This window comes from Eptesicus fuscus, chromosome 7 (genome assembly GCF_027574615.1).
Source record: "Eptesicus fuscus isolate TK198812 chromosome 7, DD_ASM_mEF_20220401, whole genome shotgun sequence".
Taxonomy (NCBI): Eukaryota; Metazoa; Chordata; class Mammalia; order Chiroptera; family Vespertilionidae; genus Eptesicus; species Eptesicus fuscus.
The window spans coordinates 37,617,539-37,637,124 of record NC_072479.1 but is presented as its reverse complement, the minus strand read 5'-3'; the positions used below and the strand labels follow the sequence as shown (position 1 = coordinate 37,637,124).

At 41.6% G+C, this 19,586-nt stretch overlaps 1 protein-coding gene across 3 annotated transcripts in view; it reads left to right on the top strand.

Annotated features, from left to right (window-relative positions):
- LOC114229090 (GLIPR1-like protein 1) overlaps nt 1-19,586 on the top strand; it is a 29,799-nt gene that overhangs the window by 7,917 nt on the left and 2,296 nt on the right. Inside the window, exons 3-5 of one of the 3 annotated variants that reach the window (XM_054718394.1) lie at nt 5,218-5,318; nt 9,060-9,148; nt 14,749-14,874. In XM_054718394.1, the coding sequence (XP_054574369.1) occupies nt 5,218-5,318; nt 9,060-9,148; nt 14,749-14,861 (303 nt within the window). In that variant the 3' untranslated portion in view covers nt 14,862-14,874. Of the gene's footprint in view, nt 1-5,217; nt 5,319-9,059; nt 9,167-14,748; nt 14,875-19,586 lie in introns of all 3 variants that reach the window. The other 2 variants (XM_054718392.1, XM_054718393.1) reach the window with 2 other exon arrangements.

Genomic DNA, 19,586 nt, shown 5'->3' with positions numbered 1-19,586 from the left:
GGTAAAATATTCTTACCATTACCATCTGGAGATAGTTGTACTGAACTTACAATCAATGTTCATATTAATGTTACATTTAGTTCCTTTAAGAAAATAAACATTTTAAACCTATACATGTTCAATATTTATCTTTACCATTCCAAAAATTTAAAAAAGGAGGGGAGAAACCAAGATAGCAGCATAGGTAAACACCTAAACTGATGCCTCGCACAACAATTTTAAAACTATAACTAAAAGACAAAACGTCTATCACCCAGAACCATGGGAAAGCTGGCTGAGTGGAAGTTCTACAACTAGAAGGAAAGAGAAAAGAGCATTGAGACGTGCATAAGCACTGAAAAGCTGAGGTACGGAGGTGCGTGAATCGGGCTGGCAGTGGGTGCCTGGGTGCGCTGCTTCTTTCAACCTGAAAGGAGACTAGCTCCCGATTACTCTGAACTCCAGTTTCTAGGGAGACGCTGGGGACCCAAACTCCTACGGGAAGAAGCTGGACTGTCTGCCAACAGGTCGGAAAGTGAGGGCGGCTTTCTTGCAGAGGTGTGCCCAGCAATCATTGTTTACTGAGCTGGGGCGCAGGACGTGGGGACATGGAAACGCGGAGATGCAGAGATGGCTGACTGACAGCCATCGCTGTTTGCCACACCCTAGCCTAGTGACTCCCTGAGACCCTGCCCCGCACAATCTACATACCCACCCAAGCTCTGTGCAGCAGCTTTTGCATATAAATGGCCTGCCTGCTTTCTCAACAGAAACTATGCAGGCCAGATGGGAGTGGCAAGAAATATTCAAATTGATGAATAACAAGAACCTACAACCAAGATTACTCTAGCCAGCAAAGTTATCATTCAGAATTGAAGGTCAGATAAAGAGCTTCACATACAAGAAAAAGCTAAAGGAGTTCATCAACACCAAACCAGTATTATATGAAATGCTGAAAGGTATTCTTTAACCGTTTGCACTCGCTTGCTTTTTCTCGATTCCTGCTACCGATACTAACCGTGTCGAGTCACACTCGACATCCGAGTGCAAAAGGTTAAGAAGAGGAGGAAGAAGAAAAAAGTAAAGATAAAAATTATGAACAACAAATACATATCTATCAACAAGTGAATCTAAAAATCAAGTGAATCTAAAAATCTGATGAACAGAATAAACTGGTGAATATAATAGAATCAAGGGCATAGAATGCGAGTGGATTGATAATTTTCAGGGGGAAAGGGGTGTGGGGGTGTGGGAAGAGACTGGACAAAAATCTTACACCTATGGATGAGGACAGTGAGGGGAGGTAAGGGCAGAGGGTGGGGTGGGAACCAGGTGGAGGGGAGCTATGGGGGGGGAAAGGAGAAACAATAGTAATAATCTGAACAATAAAGACTTATTAAATTTAAAAAAACAAAACAAAAAAACACAAAAATTAAAAAAGGTCACAATTCAGATATATTAAGAAAATAAAATTTCATGGTGGAGTCAGTTATTCATTAACTGAATTTTTATACATGAATTCCTTTAAAAATATACACTGAGTGGCCAGATTATTATGATCTCTGAATGCATAATAATAAGGCCACTCAGTGTATAAACTATATAATAAAAGGCTAATATACAAATTGTCCCCTCGACCAGGAGTTCATCCAGCAGGCAGGATGGCCAACCGCCCATGTCCCCTCCCCATGGCCAGGCTGGCTGGACCCCACCCATGAACGAATTCATGCACAGGGCCTCTAGTGTGTGTATGTATGTGTGTGTGTATATATATACACTAGAGGCCTGGTGCACAAAATTCATGCATGGGGGTGGTGTCCTTCAGCCCAGCCTGCACTCTCTCCAATCTGGGACCCCTCGAGGGATCAAACCTAAACGGGCAGTTGGACATCCCTCTCACAATCCAGGACTGCTGATTCTCAACTGCTCGCCTGCCTGCCTTCCTGATTGGCCCTAACCACTTCTGCCTGCCAGCCTGATCACCCCCTAACCACTCCCTGCCAGCCAGATTGATGTCTAACTGCTCCCCTGCCAGCCTGTTTGCCCCCATCTTCACTCCTCTGCCGGCCTGGTCCCTCCCAACTTCCCTTCCCTGCTGGCCTGATCACCCTCAACTGCCCTCCCTTGCAGGCCTGGTTCCTCCTAACTGCCCTCCCCTGCTTGCCATCTTGTGGTGGCCATCTTATGTCCTCATGGGACCAGGATCTTTGACCACATGGGGGTAGCCATCTTGTGTGTTGGAGTGATGGTCAATCTGCATATTACTCTTTTATTAGATAGGATAAAGGCCTGATGCATGGGTGGGGACCAGCTGGTTTGCCCTGAAGGGTGTCCGGATCAGGGTGAGGGTTCCCTTGGGGTGTGGGGCGGCCTGGGCAAGGGGCCTGTGGTGGTTTGCAGGCTGGCCACGCCCACCGGCGACCAAAGCAGAGGCCCTGGTATCTGGGATTTATTTATCTTCTACAATTGAAACTTTGTAGCCTGGAGCAGAGCCAAGCCTCCTGCTCGCTCCCTGGTGACAGCCATTTCTGTTGGGATTTATTTATCTTCTATAATTGAAACTTTGTATCCTTAACTGAAGGCCAAAACAGTCCAGGGCTGCAGAAGCTTAGCTTCCTCCATCACCAGCGGCAACCCTAGCCTCCTGTTCTCTCCAGTTCCATGGCTGGAGTGGAACCAAGCCTCCTGCTTGCTCTGTGTATTGCTGGAGAAACCCAAGCCTCCCTCCTGCTTTCTCTGTGGCCACAGCCATTTTGGTTGGGTTAATTTGCATACTCGCTCTTGATGGGCTGGTGGGCGTGACTGGTGGGCATGGCTTGTGGGTGTAGCAGAGTGATGGTTAATTTGCATATTACTTTTTCATTAGATAGGATATATATCCTCTCTAATAAAATGGTAATATGCAAATTAACCATCACTCTGCTACATAAGCCACGCCCACCAGCCAAGCCACACCCACCAGCCAATCAGGGTGAGTATGCAAATTAACCCCATCCAAGATGGCTACAGCCACAGAGAGCAAGGTTTCCCAGGTAACAGAGCAAGCCAAGCTTTTCATATCCGTTGCAGGCCTAAGCCTTCACTCAAGGTACAAAGTTTCAATTATAGAAGGTAAACAAATTCAAACAAATGGAGGCAGAATGGAGCTTGAGAGAGCAGGCCAGGGTTGCCGCCAGCAACAGGGGAAGCAAAGCTTTCCACACACCCTGGCCGGGCTCACCCGCTTAAGGCTACAAAGTTTCAATTGTAGAAGGTGAATTAACTGCCACAAAAATGGCTGCTGCCCCAGAGGGAGTAGCAGGCTTGGCTCTGCTCCAGGCTACAAAGTTTCAATTGTAGAAGGAAAATAAATTCCAGATACCAGGGCCTCCCCTTGGGTTGCCAGGGGGTGTGGCCGGCCTGCAAACCACCACAGGCCCCTCGCTCAGGCCGCCCCACGCCCCATGGGAACCCCACCCTGATCTGAGACAACCTTCAGGGCAAACCAGCTGGCCCCACCCGTGCACCAGGCCTCTATCCTATCTAATAAAAGAGTAATATACAGATTTATCATCACTGCAACACACAATATAGCTGCCCCCATGTGGTCAAAGATCCTGCCCCCATGTGGACACAAGATGGCCACTACAAGATGGCCAGCAAGGGAGGGCAGTTGTGAGGGACCAGGCTTGCAAGGGAGGGCAGTTGGAGGTGATCAACCCTGCAGGAGAGGGCAGTTAGGGGTGACCAGGCTGGCAGAGGAGGGAAGTTGGGGGCAAACAGGCTGGCAGGGGAGCAGTTAAGCATCAACCAGGCTGGCAGCAGAGTGGTTAGGGGGTGATCAGGCTGGCAGGCAGAAATGGTTAGGGGCAATCAGGAAGGCAGGCAGGCGAGCAGTTGGGAGCCAGCAGTCCTGGATTGTGAGAGGGATGTCTGACTGCCCGTTTAGGCCCGATCCTGGTGGGCAGTCAGACATCCCTCTAGGAGTCCCAGATTGGAGAGGGTACAGGCTGGGCTGAGGGACAACCCCCCGCCGTGCACAAATTTCGTGCACCGGGCTTCTAGTATATATATATATATATATATATATATATATATATATATATATATATACTGAGTGGCCAGATTATTATGCGTTCAGAGATCATAATAATCTGGCCACTCAGTGTATATGTGTGTAGTCATATAGTTGATTAACTTTCTAAAACATTCCAAAGGAATAGGTATTTTAAGGAACTAGCTTAATCTCATTTGATTAAGCTGTAAACTAGGTCAGAATAACTCATATCTTTTCTGTTCACTGTGCTTTCATTGCACTTTGCTGCCTCTCAGGCAAACAGCCATTAAAACATATTTTGCAACACTGTTGATTACAGCTATATCCAGGTCATGGGAAATAGTGAATAATACATCAGTTTAGAAAATGTATCAACACATTATGTTAATTGAATTATAAAATAAACAGGTTCAGAAAATTCATTTGTGTTATCAAAATCTATATCCATTTTCCTTTGTAATTTGGTTTTCCAAATGGAGTAAATTAGTATTTTCCTTTTTGTTTATTTAGGAAATGGAAGAAAATTCCACTCTATCATTGTCACAAAAGATTACTGATTTTTTTTTTTTTTTTTTACCTCTTTGCCTCTCCCTTGCCCCCAACCCATGGTTAGTTTTCCATAGGAATCTTCTTCTTTTGAATCACTGCTATTCTTTACAATGAAACAAAAATATTCACCATCCTTATGGCAAGCATGGGTTTGTTTGTTTTTTTGCAATAAACTCAATATATTCTTAGTCTCTGTCTCTATCTGTGTCTTGTAAATTGACAAAGGTGACATTAAGGTTAAGACCACAACTTTTAAAATGTGATCATCAACTAAGTACTAATAGAAGGTTTTAGAACAAAAGAAATAAAAGTCTATAATTGTTTTTATTTACACTGTGATTTCAATATTATTTGTATTATATACCCATGGAGAAAATAATGTTTTTCATAAATTATCTAAAATAATATCATTTTGACTACATATTATATTCTTTGATTTATGAGAATTATCAGTGAGGAAAATCTAGTTAGGTAGCCTTCAAGAAAGCAGCCTTTTAAAAAATTGTTTTAAACTAAATATTACAAATTAAAATAGCCATTAAGAATTTATGTCTACTCAATTTTATCACATGACTAAGATTATAGCTATTCCCATAGTGCATTGTGGCAAAGAGGTGTTTTGCATATTTAATTAAGATTTCCTTTTCTTATAGGTAGCTTGGGCCGATTCATACAAACTTGGTTGTGCAATAACAATTTGTCCTAATTTTGGGAATAATGACCCTGCAATATTCGTATGTAACTATGGACCTGCGTAAGTTATTTTGCTTTTAAAAATATCTTATATTGAAACAAACGTTATATTTATTTATATATTTAATAAATGAAGTATTTACTAAACGAAGTCTGCCTGTATAATGATAATAAAAGAAAGAGATGAAAATAGAAAGTGGTGAGAGAATATTACCTTGTGTAAAGAATTATACCTATCATGAGATATTTAATATTCAGAGTAAAAATGATGGACATTCTTTGTTAAATAGAACAACAGATAACATAAAATGCATCGCCACGCTAAGTAAGAGAACACAAAAAAGACAGTGAGATGCTTTCCTAATATAGCAGAACATAACTGGAATGAGCAAGTGATTCTGAATGATAATGAAAAGCACATTTTTCTGAGGAAAAAATACCATAAGTTTTATTGCCTTTTTTATTATTGTGCATCTAAATGGAAATATAACATAAGTCTAATGGGAGGCTCCAAAAATAAAATTCTGGAATTCTAATCCCATTGATCTGCACAAGAAAAAAATATAAAATCCACCCACAACCCAACCATTTAACAAACAAAAATATTAAAATAAAATATACAAAAGATGAAAATCTAAGCATAGAATAAATATATAAGATTGGTAAAAGCTGAGATATGTCAAAATTGCTGAGGAGAGGCCAAATGTGTATATCTCCTCCTGTATTTATTCTACTCCTTCTCCGCAACAGAAATGAGTATGATACATGCATAACTTAAAGAGAAGAAAAACAAACGCCAGATGCAACAACAATTAATAAGAAGATGATAGCCTCAATCTTAACTATGTGAATAATTATATCAAATATAAATGCTACAAACACCCAAATGAAAAGGTAGAGATTGTGAGATTAGATAAAAAACCAAGAACCAATTATATGCTGCCTACAAGAAGCATCCTATATATGCTAATATGCAAATTGTCCCCTTCTATTATATTCCATCTTTGTGTTTTTGTATTTCAAATAACACTTTAAAATATAAAAAATTAATTCTTAGCTATGGGTCATACTTTGCTGATTGCTGGTCTGTAAATCTATGTAGAAAATCTAATGGAGTCTATGAAAACTCTTCTAGAACTAATAAGTAAGTTTAGACATTTTTAAGGATACAATATCAAAATACAAAACTCAATTAAATACCTATATACTAGGAATGAACAATTATAAGCTGAAATAAAATAATATTATCATTTATAATAGCTTAAAAATATAAATTATCATATGCAATATATCTTTGTGAACAGGATGATACAAATCTGGTACAGTGTTCACAAATATATTTTGCATAATATATTTGTAACACCATAAAATATTGTTTGATGATTTCAGTGGGATTTTGTCTGCAATGTTTTCTTATATAAATTGGGTTTGAATAACTCTGATGAATGCCATGACTGTAAAAATGAGGAAAATGACTGAGTTCAGTGAATGACTTTGAACTAATCTGAATCTTCTCAAGCACAGTTTAATACTTTTTCCACTACTGAATGCTAATAATGTAATGAAGTACTTAACTGTAATATACTATGGAAATGCATTCAGATAGTTATTTTTACAAATGAAGATGGTACAAATATTTTTTCATGATATATATATTATCTAGGGATAATTCTGGCAGAAGGTATGAAGGACCTGTGCATTGAAAATTATAAAATCTTCATGAAATAAATTAACATACACAAATAGATATACCTTTTTAATAGGGTAAAAGACTAAATATTGTTAAAATGTAGTTTTTCACTAAATTGATATATAAATTCAACAAAATTCTAATAAATATCCTGGCAGGCCTTCATTGTAAATGTTGAGAAACCTTGATCCTAAAATTGATATGGAATTCAAAGGACTTAAACTAGCCAAAATGACTAAGAAAAAGAACAAATTTGGAGGACTGACACTATTGTTTTTAAGAATTATTATAGCTAGAATAATCACAACATTGTGATATTGACATAAAGTTAGACAAATAGATCAATAGAACAGAATAAAATGTTCAAAATTAAATCTACACAGGGTTGACCACATATATTCAACTGATTTTTAATAGATACAAAAAGGCAATGCAGTAGAAAAGAAATTTTTCAACAAATGCTGCTGGAACAAAATGCTATCTATCTACATCTATATATAGTATATCTATAGGTATAGATATACTATAAATAAAAGCAAACTTAAATCTGCACAAAATAAAATCTATAAAAATAACTCAAAACTAACCTAAGACCTAAATGTAAAACCTAAACGATAAAAATTTTGTACCCTTACCATAGCCAACAATTTTTAGCTAACACACCAAAAGCGTGATTCATAAAAGAACAAATTGACATGTTGTATTGCATTAAAATTACAATTACAACTATTCAAAGACATTGGTAAGAGAATGAAAAGAAGCTACAGAGTAAAAGAAAGTCTTTGCAAAACACATCAGATAAAAGACTTGTACCAAGAATATAGGGATAACTGTTACAATTCAATATCAAGAATACTTAAAACAATTAAAAATGAATAAAAGGTTAATAAAGAAAATTTGCAGATGGCAGAAAAGCAATGAGAAAAACCTCAGTATCATTAATCATTAGGGAAATACAAATGAAAACCACAATGAATATCGCTACACAACAATTTGGCTAAAGACTGGCCATTCTAAATCCAGAGGAAGATGTGAAGGGACTAGCGTTCTCAACCACAGCTGGTGGGAATATAAAGTGTCACAAATATTTTGCACACAGTGTGGAACTTTCTTAAAAAGTTAAATATGCAATGAGCATATGATCTATTTATTTCACTCCTAGATATGTAGTCAAGGAAATGTATGCCCATAAAGACACATATATGAATGTTCAAAATGTGCATAGTTATTTAATATGTAATAGTAAAAAATCGGAACAACACAAATGTCCATAAAGGTATGCATGGATAAATGAATTGAGGCTTATTCTTTAATGGAATACTTAATGTTACTAATTTTTTCCTTGGGTACGCTAAGTAACATTTTTAAAGTCTACCACAAACACTGAGATGGAAAAAAGCAGGTTTGTTAGAATGTATCAGCTTATATTATTGAAAAGCAGGTATAATAATATTTGTCAAATGGTCGTCCAAATGGTACCATTATTTTGGTATATCATCAAGCAGGACTAGATAAGGATGATGATATTATACTTTTAAAATAAGCCATAAGCATATGTTTCCACTTGCTATTTAAAGTTTGCTTATTCCATTTACAAAATAAAGAGATAATCTTAGTGTTCTACACTTAGTGTCATACAACCACAAACAAAAAATAACTTTGGCTATTACATACATAACTACACTGGTTTCATATCTAATTTATGTTTTATTACATATTAAAGAATATAACTCCTTGGCTGGGTGGCTCAGTTGGTTAGAACGTTGGTCTTGCTCATCAAGGTTGCAGTTTTAATATAAGAATCAACCAACCAAGGAATGAATATATAAGTGAAACAACAAATTAATCTCTCTCTCTTTCTCTCTCTCTCCCTCTCTTCCTTCCTCTCTAAAAAATCAACAAAAATTTAATTTTAAAGGATATAACTTTGACATAGTGAGAACATGATGTAGAGATCAGTTTTAAAGTATCTTTTTACAAAAGAAATTAGCATAAAATTGGGACAAAAGTCATTTTTCTTTCAACATTCATGACTTAATGAGCAACCAAAAAAATAAGTAAATTAGAGGACTAAATAGCCATTTGGCTACTCAATGTTTCCCTTTTTTCCAGAGGAAATTATGTAGGGGCCCGCCCTTACACTGAAGGAGCATCCTGCTCTACGTGTGGAAAAGAAGACACTTGTGAAAACAACCTCTGCAGTAAGCAAAAAGGAAAAAGTAAATTGTAACTTCCTATTTGGAGAGCAAAGTTTCCATAAATTCATTGATTTTCAAATTTAGCTCCTCTCAAATTTATAGAGAATTTATGAAGATTACATTGATGCTATATGATGATATAACTTATTTGTCATAAATCATACTTAAACTCAGATAATCCCTCCCTTCTTCAGTGATTATTTTCCCTCTGAGGCTAAAGGACAGGTGGGAGTGAGGTATAACTGTGATCCAGTGTGCTGCTATACAGTAGATATTTGCTGCTATACAAAGAACTACTAGTTGAAATGTTTATTGGCATTTGCCTCCATTCTCCTCCTTTTATTAGATACTGGAGGCCCAGTGTACGAAATTTGTGCACTGTGGGGGGGAGGGTCCCTCAGCGCGGCCTGTGCCCTCTCACAGTCCGGGACCCCCTCACTCCTTCCTGTCCACCTGCTCGCTGCTCCTTACCTCTCAGCTCACTGCTCCTTAGAGCTGCCACAGAGGCAGGAGAGGCTCCCACCACCACCCCTCCGTGTGCCAGCTGTGAGCCCGGATTCTGGCTGAGCGGTGCTCACCCTATTGAAGTGCATTGACCACCAGGGGACAGCTCCTGAATTGAGCATCTGACCCAGGTGGCCAGTGCGCATCATAGCGACCAGTCGTTCCACCGTCATTCCACAGTTCCGTCGATTTATATATTAGGCTTTTATTATATAGGATTTGTGTGAATTCTTTATATGTTAAAGATACTAACCATTTATTAACTACTAGAGGCCCAATGCACAAAGATTCATGCAAGAATGGGTCTTCCTTCCCCTGGCTGCCAGCACTGCCTTTGCCCTGGCAGAGCCGCCTTTTTGCTCCAGCCCGGAGCCACCTATCTGCTTTCCATTGCTGCCTAGAGGCCTTGAGTGGCGCAGAACACCTGTGTCCCGCACCGCCCTCATATGCTAATTAACCTGCCATCGTTCCTGGGTTAATTTGCATACTAACTCCTGGTTGGCTAGTGAGCGTCACGAAAGAACAGTCAATTTGCATCTTACACTTTTATTAGTGTAGATTGCTGCAAATACATTTTTCCCAGTTTGACTTTTAAAATCAAGGATCATTAGTGATTTCCCTTGTAGCCACATGGATTCCTTTAGATGCACATTTTCTTCCTTGTTGGAATTCTATGTTATTTTTTATTTCTAAAATTTCCTTTTTAAAGAGTGTCTGATTCTTGTTGAGTTATATTTTCTTCTAGAGTTTGCAACCATGGGACCTTAATGGCTTCACTTCTAACATTATTTTTTATAACATATTTTGATTTATTTGAGAGAGAGAGAGAGAGGAAGAACGAGAGAAAGAGAATTATTGAGCCCACAACTGGGGCATGTGCCCTGACAGGGAACCTAAGCAGCAACCTATTGGTATACAGGAGAGACATCCAGTCCCTGGCCTCAGGCTTTTTACCCTTTGTTGTTAATGCTTATAGGAGTCAAAAGGTCCTTCACAGGTGGTTTCTTATGCTAATGAGCTCCTCCTTTCTGAAAGAGGCTGAAGATTCTCATTCAGGGTTTTCACAGGACAGGGGCACCTAGCAGAATCCATAGGAGACTAGCCTTTCAACAGTAGTAACAGAACAGCTGACACTGAATGGCCACTTAAAACAGCCCCAGCACTCTTCTAAGTGCTTCACCTGGTGACCTAGTTTGATCAACAACCCCAGGAGGCCGGCACTGTTATTCCCAGCTTTCAGATGAGAAAGCAAAGGCGAGGAGTGTTTAAGTGATTTGCCCAAGTGCAGGGCAGAGCTGGGAGGCACACGGAGTGGGGGCTGCTGGAGACAGAAGTGCACACAGATTACGCAGAGATTCCCGATGTGAGTGACAACTGAGGCAGGACAGGAAAGTGCTGGGAAGAGAGGGAGGAAGCGGTTATTTCCCGGAGACCCATGGAGTTCATGCTGGGACCCAGCTGGACTCCTGACCCTCATGGGTTTCATATTGCAGAGCCATCTTGCCAGGGAATCCGGAATCCGGATTCCGAGTTCTCCCAGGGGCTCCAGGACACAGAGAAGCCAATTTCCACACCTGCCTACATTGCCAGTTAAGCACTGGGGTTCCTAAGCCCCGTGGGGGCAGGGGGCAGAAAATCACAGTGACCACAGTGAGAGCTTAGAACCTGTCAAGCACCGGGCTGAGAGCCTTACTTGCATAATCTTATGCACACCAGTAACATTCCAATGAGGCTGGTACTTTATCAAACCCATTTTATAGATGAAGAAACAGAGGCTCAGAGAGGTTACACAGCTCTAACTGGCAGAGTCTGTGTGACTCCTAAGTCTGTATATGGTCACCACGTCCCTCTGCTACCCCCGACCCTCAGGTGGGTGGCCTTGCTAAGTCCAGCTTTCCTCTCCCTCCTGCTCTGGGACACCCGATGGTCAGCAGGGCTGAGCAGAGAGGAGAGGTGGGGCTCTGAGGGACCCAGCAGGGGACCTGGCCATTATTTCTCTAGAGCCCGGGGATAAAGAATCAATAAGGAGAAAGATTCGCCATTTCCAGGCTGTTCTATTGTATGTTCTTCCCACTAATGGAAACTGGTAGGCCCTGGGCAATCAGAGCCAGCGGCCGGGGGGAGGGACAAAGAGGTTGGCCATTCCCGCCCAGTCCCCGCTGCAGGTTGCCCTGTGTATGGGGGGCGATCAGTGGTGCGGGGCCTTGGCCTGGCGCCCCCGGCATCCCCCACCACCCACCCCCAGTTCCCCATTCACCATGAGGGGATGGGAGCCTGCTCCTGGGGGAAAAGACCATGAGGTGGTCAGTGCGCCTCACAGTGACTGGTCCAGCGGTCATTCTGGTCATTCCTTAGTTAGGGTCAATTTGTATATTACCCTTTTATTATATAGGATTATTAAAATTGCAACTCACTCAGGAGTAACACATTAACACGTTAAGCGCCAAGCCTGTTTTGTCTTCCTTTCCCTTTAGCCAGTTGTTGTTTCCAGGCTGTTCTACTGTATTTTCTTCCCACTAATGGAAACCGGTAAGCCATGGGTGATCAGAGCCTGTCAACAGGGGGAAGCACCAAGAGGTTGGCCATTCCCGCCTGCTTCCCAGCCCCGCCCCTGCTGCCGGTTGCCCTCTGTGAGTGGGGTGACCGGCAGAACCTAGACTTTGGCCTAACACTGGCCTGAGTCCCCTGCCACCCAACCCCAGCTCCCCATTTGCCATCTGGCAATGGGAGCCTGCCTCAAGGGGAGGGGAATGAGAGGTGGTCAGTGCGCCTCACAGTGACTGGTCCAGCGGTCATTCTGGTCATTCCATAGTTAGGGTTAATTTGTATATTACCCTTTTATCATATATGATTATTAAAATAGTGACTCACTCAGGAGAAACACATTAGTTAATGTCCAAATTAATTGGAATTTAAAACGAGTGCTTCCCTTCTATCATCATCCTATTATTTCTCAGAACAAAGATACTTTTTAAGTTAAGTGTATAAATTCTTTGATTGAAGATAGAGTGAAATGGATGAAGGGGGTAGATATAAGAAAAAGAAACAGTTATAATGCCATAAAATAAGGCAGACACAAAAAGAAAGCATATTAAAAGATTTCCTTTATATAAATTTCAAAATCAGGCAAAACTCTTCCACATTTGGACTCAGGATAGTGATTACCTTTGGAAAGGAAAGAGGACTTAATAATATCTAAAGGTTATCTATGTATGTTCAATTTGTGATAATTAACCTAACTTTCTATGAGATATGTATGTTTGAATATCCATTATATACATCAAGTAAAAATGACTTAGACTATGGTCCCTCTAATTTCAGATTTCATTCAAAACAATTTTAAAGATAAACTTACCACATTATGTCCCACTTGGAAATTAATGTTTTCTCTTTGAAAAAATAAAAAGATAACAATGAAACACTCCTTTTTTCATTTCTCCTTCCTGCCCAGTATCCAAGCCACTGTCATTTCTCTCCTGAACTAGTCCAGTCTACCGATGCTCTTCCTACTCTACTCCAAACTGTTTTACACAAAGAAAATCAGATCAAACACCTTCTTTTCTTAAAATTCCTCATTTGCTTCTTACTGCAATTGAAGAAAAATCTGACTCCATGCCATGTAGCTGCCAAGCCCATGTGTCTGTTACCCCCCTCCCCCAAGCTCCATTATCAATACCTTCAAATATTCCAACCCCTTTTAAAAACTCAGCATCCAAATCACCTGTGGGTCTGTTTCTACTTTCAAGGTTGTTTTGTCTTTCCTTAGTTTTGGTGATGTGCTGTTTCTTGGTGTGGTACATTGACTTTAAAGATGGCCATCAACTCTCCCACCCCCCCCACCCCCACCCCCTTTTACATGCCTGCCTCTACTCCCATTGAGGAGTGGAGCGTATTTCTCCTTGTCTTACATAGAGGACTTGATATTGTGCCAGTTTTGAAACTGGTCTTTAAGAGACCTGGAAGCTTTGGCTTTTGCTATCTTGAAAGCTCCCAGTATAGAGGAATCCATGCTCTCCTGCTCAAGAGGTCACATGGAGAAAGGCCCTAAGAGAGAAAAAGTCAACTTTCTGTTGCAACCCCTACTGAACTGCAGTGAAATGCAGCCATGTCATTGACTCCTGATGACACTATGTGTAACAGCAATTGCCTAGTACAGTGGTCGACAAACTCATTAGTCAACAGAGCCAAATATCAACAGTACAACGATTGAAATTTCTTTTGAGAGCCAAATTTTTTAAACTTAAACTTCTTCTAACGCCACTTCTTCAAAATAGACTCGCCCAGGCCGTGGTATTTTGTGGAAGAGCCACATTCAAGGGGCCAAAGAGCCCCATGTGGCTCGCGAGCCGCAGTTTGCCAACCACGGGCCTAGTAGAGCCAGCCAACCTAGATAACTGTGAGAAATTATAATAAATAGTTGCTGCTGTATTTGGAAATCTATTACACAATAGTACATTGCAGAGACACTTGGTATGACTAATACGTTTTTACTAAGCTGTAGAAAGTTCTACCTTTGCCTCTGCTGAAAAGGTGGACATGGGGATGTCTCACTGAATCCAAACACAATTTAGTGAAAGCTGGGCTAGAATATAGGTAAAGCTTGGTCAACCTCTGTTGAACCTTGTTCCATGGATATAGGTTTCCAGGGCTTTTCCCTGAGAGACTGGGGTGTTCACTGTTGCCTTTCCCTGCTGGTCATTAAACTCCAATATCTTATTGCTTTAGCACACTGCAATCACTAAAATATCTGCTTTTATTTCCAGGGCTTTCAGCCTAAAGATTTAGTCTCTTGCCCTCACAGCTTCAAAATTAAAGTAGCTTGAATACAGCCTGGATATCCATTGGGCTAATTTCCTCCATCTCTACCACTCACCTGAACCCTGACCTACTCAATGCAGAGTAAAGCCCATATATTCGATGAGTAAAGCCCTTGACCTGCACCAATCAAAAAATGGCCCCAGAGAAAAAGCAACATTCATAACATCAGCCCACCTCTCTATGGATTTCCTGCTCTGAAATCTTCACCCTCTAGTCTTCGTTGCTTTGAATCTCTGATGCTCTTAAACACTGTTTTGTTGTATTTTATTTGGATTTTCTAGCTGTGATTGATGACCGCTCTTGTCTGTCCCCAACGACTACATTGCTGAGACTTAAGTGGGTATTGACAATGGTCTCCAGTACAGCACTGCACAAACTGCAAAGGCTGCAATAAACTTTGAGACCTGGTAGGAGATGTTCTCCGACTTGTTCCTTTTCCAACTATTTGGAAATTATTTGGTTATTCTTAGCCCTTTACTCTTTGGAAATTAATGTTATGATAAGCTCATCGATTCCATAGAAGACCTTGAAATTGTGGTTAGCATTGCATTGAGTTTATAGGTAAATTTAAGAAGATTTAACATCTTTATTATATTGAGTATTTATATTAATAAATATTATTTGGGTTTAAATGTTTTCAGTTAGGTTTTAAATTTTCTCAGTAAAGGCCTTGCTCATCAAGTTAGGTTTTTTAGCAGCACACATTTGTTGTTTAAAATGACATATTAAAATTATATTTCCTAATTGATTTTTGCTAATTTATAGAACATAAATTATTTTTATATTAGTCCAATATCCAGATATCTTAGATAATACTCTTATGAATAGTTGATTAATACTTTATCTTTTCTTAATGTTCTCTATATAAAACATAAGTTTGTTTTGTCAAATAAACTTTTACATCAATTATTTATTTTACTAATATTAATAGTCAGTGAATCTTCCAATACAATCCTGTCTAATAAAAGTATAATATGCAAATTGACTGTACCTCCACTACACCCACAATCCACAGCCACCAGCCACGCCCATCAGCCAATCAGGAGCGAATATGCAAATAAACCCAACCAAGATGGCTGAGTCCACAGAGAGCAGGAGGGAGCCCTTGCTGGCCTAGGCCTCCATTCCAGGCTACAAAGTTTCAATGATAGAAGATACATAAATCCCAACAGAAATGGCGGCAGCCACAGAGCTGGAGAGAGCAGGAGGCTAGGGCTGGCCCCGGCGATGGAGGAAGCCAAGCTTCTGAAACCCTGGCCTGCCTTGGCCTCCTCTCCTGGCTACAAAGTTTCAATTATAGAAGATACATAAATCCCAACAGAAATGGCTGCCGCCATGGAGCAAGCAGGAGGCTTGGCTCCACTCCAGGCTACAAAGTTTCAATTGTATAAGATAAATAAATCCCAGATATCAGGGCCTCGGCTTGGGTCGCCGGGGTGTGTGGCTGGCCTGCAAACCACCACAGGCCGCTTGGCCAAGCTGTCCCTCACCCCAAGGGAACCCCCACCCTGATCCGGGACACCCTTCAGGGCAAACCAGCTGCCCCCCACCCATGCACCAGGCCTCTATCCTATCTAATAAAAGAGTAATATGCAGATTGACCATCACTCCAACACACAAGATGGCTACCCCCATATGGTCAAAGATCCTGCCCCATGTGGACACAAGATGGCCACCACAAGATGGCCAGCAGGGGAGGGCAGTTGGAGGGACCAGGCCTGCAAGGAAGGGCAGATGGGGGCAATCAAGCCTGCAGGGGAGTGCAGTTAGGGGTGACCAGGCTGGCAGAGGAGGGAAGTTGAGGGTGACCAAGCCTGCAGGGAAGGGCAGTTGGGAAGGACCCAGGCCTGCAGTGGAGAGCAGTCAGGGGGACCAGGCCTGCAGGGGAGGGCAATTAGGGGTGACCAGGCCTGCAGGGGATGGCAGTTAGGGGCAAACAGGCTGGCAGGGGAATAGTTAGGCATTAGTCAGGCTGGCAGGGGAGTGGTTAGGGGGTGATCAGGCTAGCAGGCAGAAGCGGTTAGGGCCAATCAGGAAGGCAGGCGGGCGAGCAGTTGGGAGCCAGCAGTCCTGGATTGTGAGAGGGATGTCCGACTACACGTTTAGGCCCAATTCCAGTTGGACATCCCTCGAGGGGTCCCAGATTGGAGAGAGTGCAGACTGGGTTGAGGGACACCCTCCCCTCTGTGCACGAATTTCATGCACTGGGCCTCTAGTAATTTATAATAGTGGAGACCATTTTGTTGTTCCATACTTTAAGAACATGTTTCAACATTATGTATTTTTGCTTTAGAGTGTTTTTAATTAGTCCTTATGGCCAGATTATGGTAGTTTTCCCTTTCCTTATTTTGCTATGACCTTTTATCTTGAATGAATGTTTAATTTTATCAGATATTTTCTGCATCCCTTCAAATGATCCCCAAACATTTTATTTAATATTGTAAACTTCAAAGTATTTCTTTCTGTCTTTTTTTCTTTTTGGATACTTTTTTGAAAGTATTACATTGTAAGTTTAATTTTTTAAAATTTACTTGTACTCTCAACCTCTCTTTGAGTAAGTATATTTTTTAAAACTGGTCATTTAACAAATATTTTGAAATTATTGCAAAGAGATAGATACATGGTGGTTTTTAATTTTTTATTTTAATTATTTATTTTGTTAAATAAACCTTTATTATTCATATTATTATAGTTGTTCCTCTTTTTCCCCCCCATAGCTCCCCTCCACCTGGTTCACACCCCACCCCATGCCCTTACCCCCCACTGTCCTCATCCATAGGTGTAAGATTTTTGTCAAATCTCTTCCCACACCCCTCACACCCCTTTTCCCCCCCAAGAATTGTCAGTCCACTCACTTTCTATGCCCCTAAATCTATTATATTTACCAGTTTATTCCATTCATCAGATTTTTTATTCACTTGATTTTTAGATTCACTTGTTGATAGATATGTATTTGTTGTCACTTCGTTGTTCATAATTTTTATTTTTATACTAGAGGCCCGGTGCACGAAATTCGTGCATGCAGGGGGGTGTCCCTCAGCCCAGCCTGCACCTCCTCCAATCTGGGACCCCTCGAGGGGTGTCTGGCTGCCCGGGCAGTCGGACATCCCTTTCACAATCCAGGACTGCTGGCTTCTAACTGCTCGCCTGCCTGCCTTCCTGATTGGCCCTAACTGCTTCTGCCTGCCAGCCTGAAAACCCCCTAACCACTCCCCTGCCAGCCTGATTGATGCCTAACTGCTCCCCTGCCAGCCTGTTTGCCTCTAACTGCCATCCCCTGCAATCCTGGTCACCCCTAACTGCCCTCCCCTGCAGGCCTGGACACCCCTAACTGCCCTCCCCTGCAGGCCTGGTCTCTCCCAACTTCCCTCCCCTGCTGGCCTGATTGCCCACAACTGCACTTCCGTGCAGGCCCAGTCGCCCCCAACTTCCCTCCTCTGAAGGATTGATTGCCCCAACTGCCCTCCTGTGCAGACCTGGTCCCTCCCAAAAGCCCTCCACCCCTGGGCATCTTGTGCTGGACATCTTGTGTCCACATGGGGGCAGTCATCTTTGACCACATAGGGGCAGCCATCTTTTGTGTTGGAGTGATGGTCATTTTGCATATTATTCTTTGATTAGATAGGATTAGATAGGATAGAGGCCTGGTGCATGGGTGGGGGCCGGGTGGTTTGCCCTGAAGTGTGTCCCAGATCAGGGTGGGGGTTCCCTGGGGGCATGGGGCAGCCTGGGCGAGGGGCCTGTGGTGGTTTGCATGCTGGCCACGCCCCCCAGAAACCCAAGCAGACGCCCTGGGATCTGGGATTTATTTATCTTCTATAATTGAAACTTTGTAGCCTTCAGCAGAGCCACACCTCTTGCTCGCTCTGTGGCCACAGCCATTTTTGTTGGGGTTTATTTATCTTCTATAATTGAAACTTTGTAGCCTTAAGTGTAGGCCAAGGCAGGCCAGGGCAGGTGGAAAGCTTGGCTTCCTCCATTGCTGGGGAAACCCAAGCCTCCCTCCTGCTCTCTCCATGGCAGCAGCCATCTTGGTTGGGTTGATTTGCTCACTCACTCCTGATTGGCTGGTGGGCATGGCTTGTGAGCGTAGCGGAGGTGTAGTCAATTTTCATATTACTCTTTTTTTAGATAGGATTTTTCTTCTTCCTCCTCTTCTTAAAGAGTACCTTTCAGCATTTCATATGATACTGGTTTGGCGGTGATGAGCTCCTTTAGCTTTTTCTTATCTGTGAAGCTCTTTATCTGAACTTCAATTCTGAATGATAGCTTTGCTGGGTAGAGTAATATTGGTTGTAGGTTCTTGCTATTCATCACTTTGAATATTGCTTGCCACTCCCTTCTTGCCTGCATAGTTTCTGTTGAGAAATAAGCTGATAGTTGTATGGGTACTCCCTTATAGATAACTAACTGTTTTTCTCTTGCTGCTTTTAAGATTCTCTCTCTGTCTTTTGCCCTTGGCATTTTAATTATGATATATCTCGGTGTGGTCCTCTTTGGATTTCTCTTGTTTGGGGTTCTCTGCACTTCCTGGACTTGTAAGTCTATTTCTTTCACCAGGTAGGGGAAGTTTTCTGTCATTATTTATTCAGATAGGTTTTTAATATCTTGCTCTCTCTCTCTTCTTCTCACACCCCCATAATTCAGATGTTGGTGCGCTTGAAGTTGTCCCAGAGACCCCTTACACTATCTTCATATTTTTGGATTCTTTTTTCTTTTCCCGTTGGGTGTTTTTTGCTTCTTCATATTTCAGATCTTTGACTTGATTCTTGGGATCCTCTAGTCTGCTGTTGGATCTCTATATATTATTCTTTATTTCAGTCAGTGTATGCTTAATTTCTGATTGGTCCTTTTTCATATCCTTGAGGGTCTCACTAAATTTCTCAGAGGTTTCTAGAAGTATCTTGAGTAACTTTATAAATGTGGTTTTGAACTCTATATCCAGTTGTTTGCTTTCCTCCATTTCTTTCATTTGTGACATTTTTTTTGTCTCCGCATTTTGGCTGCTTCCCTGTGTTGGTAGAGTGGCCTTGTGTGCTAGGTGTCCTATAGGGCCCAGTGGCTCAGCCTCCCAAATCACCTGAGGTGGACACTCTTGGTGCACCCCTTTGTGGGCTGT